General features: G+C 59.6%; 1 protein-coding gene across 2 annotated transcripts in view; it reads right to left on the reverse strand.

The window, feature by feature from the left end:
• Positions 1–5822, reverse strand: part of TPM4 (tropomyosin 4) — a 22145-nt gene extending 16323 nt beyond the window's left edge. Inside the window, exons 1-2 of one of the 2 annotated variants that reach the window (XM_012663591.1) lie at positions 5603–5813; positions 220–345 (exon numbers count right to left, since the gene is read on the reverse strand). In XM_012663591.1, coding sequence (XP_012519045.1) covers positions 220–345; positions 5603–5716 — 240 coding nt within the window. In that variant the 5' untranslated portion in view covers positions 5717–5813. Of the gene's footprint in view, positions 1–219; positions 346–5602 lie in introns of both variants that reach the window. The other variant, XM_012663592.1, reaches the window with a different exon arrangement.
• Between the last annotated feature and the right edge of the window lie 3563 nt (positions 5823–9385).

The raw sequence follows: 9385 nt of genomic DNA on the forward strand, positions 1-9385 counted from the left end.
CGACGTCAGCACCGCTGGGGGAGGGCCTGACGTCGGCACCGCTGGCCGCAGCTGCTGGAAAGTGCCCCTTTTCGGGACTTATTTGGAGAAAGCGCCGGGAGGCACCGCCTTCTCCTCCTCCTCCTCCTCCTTCTCCTCTTCCTCCCGCGGCGCTTCCCGCCCGCCCGAGCCCGGGATCCTGCCCGGCCCTGCCGCGGGCGCCCGGCGCTGCGCACGTACGTCAGAGGCCTTCTTCTCCGTCACCTCCAGCTTCTCCTGCGCTTCCTTCAGGTTCTCGGAGTATTTCTCCAGCTCGTCCTCCGTCCCTTTCAGCTTCTTCTGGAGGTGCGCCAGCTCCTCCTCCACCTGGGGACAGACGGGGGGACGCATCAGCCCGGGGCCACGGCCCCGAGGTGCAGGGGTGTCCCCCATAGTCACAAGAGTCCTCGGTCTCTCTCTGGGCTCAGTTTCCCCATCTGTAAAATAGGTTAACAATAATATGCACCATTCAATAAATGCTACAGGTTAATACGGCTTTCACATCTTCCTCCCTTGTCCTGGGGACCCGCTGTTCTTATCCTTATTAGAGTCCCCAGTGCGCTTGGGGACTCATTTACAGTTCTGGGAAATCGAAGTGCCTACACGTTTGCCCCAAACACGTTCAATTTTGCATTCCAGTTTCAGGGGTGCAGGCTCCCCGCCATGCTGGGTTAAGCGGAAGAAAGAGGGTCTCATTCTCTGGGCCTGGATCCCCACTATCCATCCTCAGCCTATCTCCCTCTAGTTCTGCCCACCTCCCAGCAAGCAGAGAAACTTTCTAAGGAGAATGTCTGCCCTTCCCCCTGCCTAGAACCTGCTATGGCTCCCCATTGCCCAAGGCAGTGGTGCTTAGACTGTCTCACCAAAATACCCTGGAGCATTGAAGGGCTTAGACCTAGCCCCCCTTCTGGGTTTTGTGGGCTTGGCTAGAAGAAACCCATCCCTCAAAGATCACTGGCTTTGGAGGCTCAGGTTAAACCTTTTAAATGTTTGTCTATTCGGTGTGTTCATTGTAATAAAAATGTCCCCTGCCTTCCCCCAGTTTTCAGCCCTTCCTGTTTTTCCTTCAAGTCTGCTCCCCACCCTCCTGCCACCCCCAGTCTGAGAAGCTCAGGTCTGTGGGATATAAACCGAAGCCCCCTCTCTGGACTGGGGTGGTGCCATCCAGCTCATGCCTTGATCTGACTCGTGTCCATTATCCCAGGGCAGCCAGGCAACCCCACTGGGCCCACCTTCGTTCTCCTACCTCCTCGCAGCAGGAGGCCCAGAGAGGTGGAGTGACTTTCCCCGGGTCACACAGTGTAGGATTTGAACCCACTTCTGAACATGAGCCTGTTGTGGACTGAATGCTTTGTCCCACCCCCGAATTCATATCCTGAAGCCCTCATCTCCAGTGTGATGGTGATTGGAGGTGGGGCTTTGGGGAGGTGCTTAGGTTTAGGTGAGGTCACGGGTGTGGACCCCCATGATGGGATTAGCGCCCTTGTAAGAAGAGGAAGAGACCAGAGCTCGTTCATCCTGCTCCACGTAAGGACACAGCGGGGTGGCGGCTGTCCACAAGGCATCTAGAGAGCCTTCGCCAGGCACCAAATCTGCCGGCACCTTGATCTTGGGTGTCCAGCCTCCAGAACCGTGAGCAATAAATGTCTCTTGTTTAGGCCAGCAGGTTTACGGTGTTCTGTTGTAAATGCCTGAGCTGACCGGGACAATGCCCTTGGCCCTGTCCCTCACGGCAGTCTGGCTTTCCTTCCTCTGGAACTTGCTTCTCTTGTCTTCCTTCCCGAAGAAGAGGGTATGCTATAAAAGCTGCGCCTGCAGCTTCTAGACCAAGCTCCGGATCTGGTCTGGGTCATGCGCTCACCCCAGAGACGACGTGCAAAACGTACCAGGTGCTCTGCGTGTCTGCACGCGCACACCAGCGCGGGCTCTTAAAAGGGTCCCCGGCCCAAGGCAGTATCAATCATCTACGCCGAGCTGGGGGATGGGGGAGCAGTTGGGGGAGGGTGGCGGCACAGGCTGGGGTTCCGGCTGAAGTCTCTGAGGTGCCCTGCAGGGGTCTCTAGCTGCGGTGCTGCAGACAGCAGGGAGGGCCGGTCTGTCTGAAGTTCCCTGGGGCACCCCAACGATGCTGGGAGCAGGTGACCGGGCCCAACCCAGGGCTGATAGCAGCTACAGCCAAAATCATGGTCTACAGGGCCTGAACTTGACCTCCAGGGGGTTTGAGGTGGTGGAGGGGAAGCCTGGAAGCCAGACTCCAAATCCCAGCCACATGACCCCTGTTTCCTATTCTGGCCTCCGTTTACCCGTCTGCAGGATGGAAGCCTGGAGATGGTGGTCTCTGAGCACCCCGGCAGCTGTTTCTGAACTTCTGCCTTGACTGAGAAAGTGAGCCAATTTCCTGAAAGACGTTTCACAGGTCAGCCCTGACCCAGCATCCACCCGACTTCCTTCCAAGTCTGTGGATCACAGCATTAACTGGGCACCAACTGTGTGCCCGGCACAGGATTCTCTTAGCATATAAGAAGAGAGAGAACAAATTTGGCAGCTTTGGACTCATCAGGGTGTAAAGACAGTTTGGGGTTTGGACAACCTTTTTGGCAACATTTAGACAAGAGGGCTATCGGGCATTTAGAATGTGCCAGGCGTGTCACAAATACTATCTCACCGAAATCCCACGCTACGGGAGGGCAAACTGAGACCCTGGGTGAAGGGGAAGGGACTCGCCCAAGGCCACACAGATGGGGGGTTTGAATCCAAGCTGGTTTCTTGGCTAGTGGGCAGTGCTGTGCCCACCGCCCGACAGCCCTCCTCTCCACTTTCTGCTGGGAGGACTCCCTCTGGTCCTCCACTCCCCTCGGCAGCCTGCCCTGCTTCCCTGTGGGGAGTCCTCACCACCCCTGGGGCTCTCCCAGCCTCTGTCCCAGCCCTGCCCCCTGAGCTGGGGGCATCCGTGTCTGACTCTGTCTCCCCTAGCCTGGGGGTCGTGGGGGTGAGGTCCCTACGGGCCCCAGTGTTGGAACACTGTGGGGAGTTTGTGGACCGGATCAACCCTTCAGTGGTAGGAGGTGGTTGTCAAAAATAGATAAGACCAACATGCATCGGCTTCCTTTCCTTCTGTCCGAGTTCCACGCGCAAAGGAGGTGCTGGCGTGTGCAGCCTTGCCCTGGCGAGCCATTGTCCTCCTGTGGGCCTCAGTTTCCCCGCCTGTAAGATGGCTAGGAGGATCCTGGACTGCACACACCTTAGTCCCTGCGCATGGGGCCTCAGGGCAGGACTGCAGCAGGATGTGGGGTCAAAGACCAGTTGTGGAGGATGTCGCTGCCCTGGGAGGGGAGTGGGCAGGAAGCGGCTGGGCTGGCCTAGCTTTGTCCTGTTCCCACACTAGAAGGGCAGAGCTGGGAATTGGGCATCCCCAAGGGTCAGGCTGGCCCTGAGACTTGCTGTCTCTGGCCTCCTGCAGCTAAAGGCGCTCTAGGTAGGTTGAGTTCCTCACCACCTGCCCGTGTTCCCAGGCAGGACTGGGCCTCCACCCTGTGGGGCCCTGGCTTTTGCTTCGGACCTCTGGGATTTTAGGTTCCACACCCGGCTATCAGAAGGTATTGTTTGTCCCCATTTCACAGATGAGAACACTGAGGGCTCAGAGAAGTGCAGGAAAGTGCCATAAGCTAGAAGAAGCCCCAGCCCTAATTTGACCCTAAGTCCACTGAAGTGGGTGGCTTTGTGGGAAAAAAAAAAATTGTAAAAAGCGTAATGAAAAGCCAGCTGGAGGCTGGAGAATCTGTCCCTACCTCCTTGGCCATACACCTGGCTGAAGGCTTTGAGGATCCTTCCCTTTTGAACTTGTGGCTGCCTTTGGGGATTCAGCTGTATCAGTCACTCACATCTTAGTGAGAATTAGAGCCATAAACTTACTTCTCTCTGAATCTCGGGCTAAGCCCGTCCTGTGAAGGCTAACTGATGGCTGGAAGCCAGCAGTGCAGGGCCAGCACAGGATGGACCTCTGTGTGTTTGCCAGGGAGGGGCACAGGGAAGGAGGAGGGAGTATGCGGCAGGGGTGGGGCCTGGCCTGTGCAGATGTGTCACAGACTCTGGGAGCAGTCCCAGGACACTGGGGCATGGGGCGGCCCAAAGGGAAGTAGGGCGGGGCAGGAAATACACCGTGTCTATCTCGCGCTTGCTCTGTGCCAGGCGCTGGGCCAAGGGCTCCACCTGCTCAGTCACCTCTGATCCTGCGGTGGCGGCAGCGAGGGAGGCACCACTGTGACGTCCCCACCTCGCACACGTGGCCACCGAGGCCCAGAGAGGAGAGGGCGTTTGCTCCAGGGCACCCAGCGACAAGCCGCAACTCGGACGTGGCCAGTCTGCGCTCAGAGCCACCGCCTCTACCTGCTGGGCCGTCCTGGGTGTCTCCCTGGGCTTATCTGAGACCTGGACGCTCCCGAGGGCTTGGCAGTTGACCTTGGGGTGTGGTAAGCCTTGTGGGGACTCCCTTCCTGCCTGCCGCCCACTGCTCCAGCCACCAGACCTGGACGACCGACGTCTGCTCTGCCCCAGGCCCTGCTCGCTGCCCCTGCGTTAGCTCCCTGCGGCACCCCGAAGGCCAGGGCCTCCTGGGACTCTCGTCCCCAAAGCCCTGGGTCTGTGTGGGTCCCGGGCTGCTGGGGGATGGGAACTGGCCTCCCTGCCCTCTGCCCGCCGTGGGCAGCCCACCTCCCCGCCCCGGGCTGGCAGCAGGGACGGCAGGGGCTCCCCAGATTCTCAGGGACACGCCGAGATTCTTGGCCCCACTGTCGACTCACCTTCCGCCCCGGCCCCCAGGCCCTACCCAGCCGCCCTCGGTGGGCACAGCCCCGGGTCCCCACCACACCCACGCGTGGGGCCACCCTCCTCGGGGAGCCGCCGATGCCGACCCGAAGGCTCCTGTCACAGCCGGTGCTCCGGGATGCACGGCATGGGGTCGCCCACACTCAGCACGGCTCTGCACTGCCGCTCTCTCCCCGGTGTGCACACGCGCACACACGCCAGCGGAAACACACATCCAAACACGCGTGACATACATGCCGACAAAACCCACCATCCCCCGACACACACGCATGTGCTGCCACAGACACAGCCACCTGGGCACATACGTTCAATCCCTGTCCTGCCGCCTGTTGCGCGAGCACACACGGCCGCTCTTCCCCGCCACGGACCCACACTGACACCGCCGTCTACACACAGAGCCACGCACGCATCCGCGCCCTTGCACACCCGCTTCCCAGCGACCACGGGCGGCAGCCCCACACTCACACCTCTCCTCGCACACACTCATTCTCACGGTGACCTTAACCCCCAGCGAGACACGCACACACACGTGACACACGTGTACAACACAGGCGCACACACAGGTACGCTCAGACATACACAGACACGCTTGCGTGCCAATGAGGGAGGACAGCGTTGCCCCACTCTTCCTCCGTCCCACCCCAGCAGGTTTCTGGGCCCCGTGCCCTTGGCGCCATTGCCCGGCCTTCCCCGGCAGGGGACCTGGCACAGAGAGGGCGCTGGGCAGCCCGGCGCGGCCCAGCGCAGGAGGGCGGCTCACCTGCTTGCATTTGTCCTCTGCGGCTTTCTTATCCGCCTCGGCCTGCTCGGCCCGGTCGATGGCGTTCTCCTTGTCCAGCTTCAGCATCTGCATCTTCTTCTTAATGGCCTCCATGGCTGGGCGCTGGGCTGGGGGACGCGGGCTCCGGGGGTGGCTGCGCGGGGGCTGCGGCTGCTGCGGCCGAGTGAGTCTCGGAGGGCGGAGGAGAGGCCCTTATAGCCTGCCGGGGTGCACCGCCCAGCAGCCGGGCGAGTCTTGGAGGAGGCCCAAGCCCTGCCGCCGGGCCAGCCGCCACTCGCCCGCCGGGGAGGACTTGGCCAGCTCACCGGGCGCCCCACGGCCCGCGCCTTATTTGGGCCTTGGGTTGTCTTAAAGGGAGGAAAAAAAGAGGGCCCGAACTGTTTCCATTTTTAACCTGGTGACACAGGTCCCGCGTGGGTGTGCGGGCACAGCGCAGGCCCGGAGGGACCCGTGGCAGCAGAGCCCCGGGGGTGGCGGTGCTCCAGGTGGCCTCAGTTTCCCCTTCTGTCGTTGGGAGGCGTGAAGAGCGCGTCTGGGTGGGTGCAGGGTCTGGGCGCTGTGAATTGGGGAGGCTCCTGTCCTCCTTCCCCCTCTCCTCAGGGGGTCAGGCCTCTCTCTGTCCCATCTCCTGCCACCACTCCAGGAAGCCTTCCTGGATTACTGACACCTCTTTCTGTGGGGTCTCGTTCTCATCGTCTTCTGCCTCTGTCTCTCTTCCGGTGACTGTCTCTGTGTCTCTCTCCGTGTCTTTTTCTGCCTCTCTCTGTCTCTGTCTCTCCTGCCCCCTGCCACCCTCCTTAGGCCCCATGTTCTCCCTCCCTCCCCTGCCCAGAACCTGGCTGTGGCTCCCCAGTACCCACGAGAACAGGAGATGGCCTCAGCTCCTCAGCTCCCCATGTAGACTCCTCCCCTCCTCCACCTCTGCCCGCACAGCACCCCGATTTCCCACCTCCAGGCCTTTGCTCGTGCAGGCCCCGGCCTGCGCTGCTGTCCCTCTCTCCCTCCAGCAACGCGGGCACGATTTGCTGACTTCGGAAAGTTTTATTCGTTCATTTGTTCATTCATTCACTCCCCTGAAACACGGTGCGTCTCTCGTGCCGTGCCTTGGCAGTGCGTGCTTGGAATGCAGGAGCTATTACTACTATTGTTATTATTCGAGCATCACTTTTGGACTGCGAACTGCTTTGGGGCAGGCCTGTGCCTCAGTCTTGTCTGTGGCCCCCCAAGAAAATGAGAAAATGCTTGTCAAATAAAACATGCGATTTCCCCCACGTATACACGCAAATACAGACACATACACTCACATACACTCGCTTCTCTGCCTGTGAAACGTCTATTCACGCTTCAAGGCCCAGATCGGATGATGCCTCCTCCAGGAAGTCTTCCCAGATTCCCAGACACACTCCTGGATGGAGCATTAAGACTTCTAGGTGGGATGGAGTGTAGGTAGGGAGGCCTCACTGTTTTCTGCCCAAGGCCCCAGAGGGAGCAGGATGAAGGCAGAGACTGGACAGTGTGCAGTGAGTGCCTCTGGGGAGTGTGGGGGTCACGCCAAGATATTGAGGTCCCAGCCCCCTGCTCAGCTGCTTCACCGTCCCTTAAGCCAGCTTCCTTCTTTTTGTCACGGTGAGAACTTCACTCCTGTTGGCTGGGGGATGGGCAAAAAGGTAGCTACAGAACATTCTAGAACCTCTTCCGTGCACTAAGGATGTCGGCTTCTCCCCATGTTCGGGAGCTGAGGAGGCCCAGCGCAGACTCCTCCCCAACTCTGTCCTCTCTTATCTCACCCTTCCCCATGTCCTGGCTGTGCAGACTCCGTTTCCTCTTGTGACAGAAGCAGACCGTAGTAGTTGCATCTGGAAGAACGGGAACTCCGACGAGAGACAGCGAGTAGACAGCGACTCCCGTCCGCCGGCTGAGCCCGCACGTAGCTCGCAGCATCTCACTTCAGCCTCCCCGCGCCTCAAAGGCCGGGGACGGTTTTTACTCTCACTTTTCAGAGGAGGAAGCTGAGGTTGGTTCTCAAGGTCACACGGCTTGCCCAAGGCCGCCCAGCCGGCGAGGTGGCCCACACTGAGGCTCCTTTGTCTTTGCGACAAACCCTAGAAATGAGCTACAGTTCCATGTTACAGATGGGGAAACTGAGGCCCAGAGCAGCTCGCCGGCTTGCGAGTGACCCAGCTGACCCTAGAACAGAGCTGGTAAGGGTCCTAGGACGCCTTCATTAGCTTCGCCGCCTCGGGCTGAGGTCGTCAGAGGTCAGCTCGCCCACGCCTGCCGTCCCCGGAGTCCCTGGGACCAGCCTCACCGCAGGTGTCGTGGCTAATTCCAGGCCTGACACCACCAGGTGCAGAAAGGGACCCCTCCCGCAGGAGACGTCCGCTCGCTCCATGGCCTTGTGAGGCAGACCTGGTCCCTGGCACAGTCTCTTGCCCAGGGGCCTCCCAGAGGTGGAATCCTGTGCCTTGGGGGAGGAGGGGGCTGGGCATGGCGTCGGAGCTGGCGCCCCATCAGGGACTTTTGTGGCCCCTGTGCTACGGTCCTAGGAATGCACTTAATGCCCTCCTTGTGTATTTGCCCCAGGGACACCCCAGGAGTCCTGGCCGGGGCTGGGAGGGTCATTTGGGGTTCTTGGGCCCGTGGGGGCCCTGGCTCAGCTGTCCAGGCTGTGCGGACTGGGGCATAAGGCGGGTGGAGGCTGCCGTTTATAGCTTAGAAGGAGCGAGCTTCCTTCCTGCACCGTGACTCTCCAACGTGGGGACTTCTGGGGACGGCTTAGGGGGAGACGCCATCCCAGCCCCCTTAGTCATGAGACTCAGGGTCATTTATCAAGCATCTACTATATGCCAGGCACTGTGGGTTTTAGGGACGCTGTGTTGGGCATGACTCAGCCAGTGGGACAAGACAACCAGTGCGATATTACGGTGCGTGTATATATAGTATAGGATATATATAGTATGTGTCTCTCTCTATATATATCGGTTTTCATCCACAGTTCCTGATTCATAACTCCCATAGCCCTTGGTCCAGCCTTTCGGTATAATTTTGGGGTGTTTTTAGCCCCAGAAGCAGCCTCAGGAAACAGAATCTCTCGCTCTGACCTCCCGCCCTCCTTTCACTCGTGCAAGGCGGGACTCCAGTCTGTCTACGGGTTCTGCGACCCTCGCTGCAGAGAGAGTCCCACTCCACGCCCCGGAGGGAGGAACGCTGCCCAGAGAGGCCAGGGAGAGTCTGAACAGACAGGCCTCGCTGGGTTTAGATCACACCTTTTCTGCCCAATCACATCTCTCCGTGGTTGTCAGTCATGCCTGTGTAATGACGCCTCCGTAAGAACCCAGGAGGACAGGGTTTGGGGGGCTTCCGGAGAGCTGAACACACGGAGGCTGACACAGGAAGGTGACCAAGAACTTACCCATATGCCGGGAGGGTGGTGCACCAACTCCATGGGGACAGAAGCTCCGGTGCGTGGGACCCCTCCAGATCTCGCCCTGTGTATCTCTTCATCTGGCTGGTAATTTGTATCCTTTAAAATATCCTTTCTAGGGCCGGGCGCGGTGGCGCACGCCTGTGATCCTAACACTCTGGGAGGATGAAGGGGGAGGATGGCTTGAGCTCAGGAGTTCAAGACCAGCCTGAGCAAGAGTGAGACCCCCCTCTCTACTAAAAATAGAAAAAATTAGCCAGGCGTGGTGTGCACCTGTAGTCCCAGCTAGTCAGGAGGCTGAGGCAGGAGGATCGCTTGAGCCCAGGAGTTTGAGGCTG

The sequence above is a fragment of the Propithecus coquereli genome, unplaced genomic scaffold, assembly GCF_000956105.1.
Source record: "Propithecus coquereli isolate 6110/MARCELLA unplaced genomic scaffold, Pcoq_1.0 Scaffold811, whole genome shotgun sequence".
NCBI classification, from domain to species: domain Eukaryota; kingdom Metazoa; phylum Chordata; class Mammalia; order Primates; family Indriidae; genus Propithecus; species Propithecus coquereli.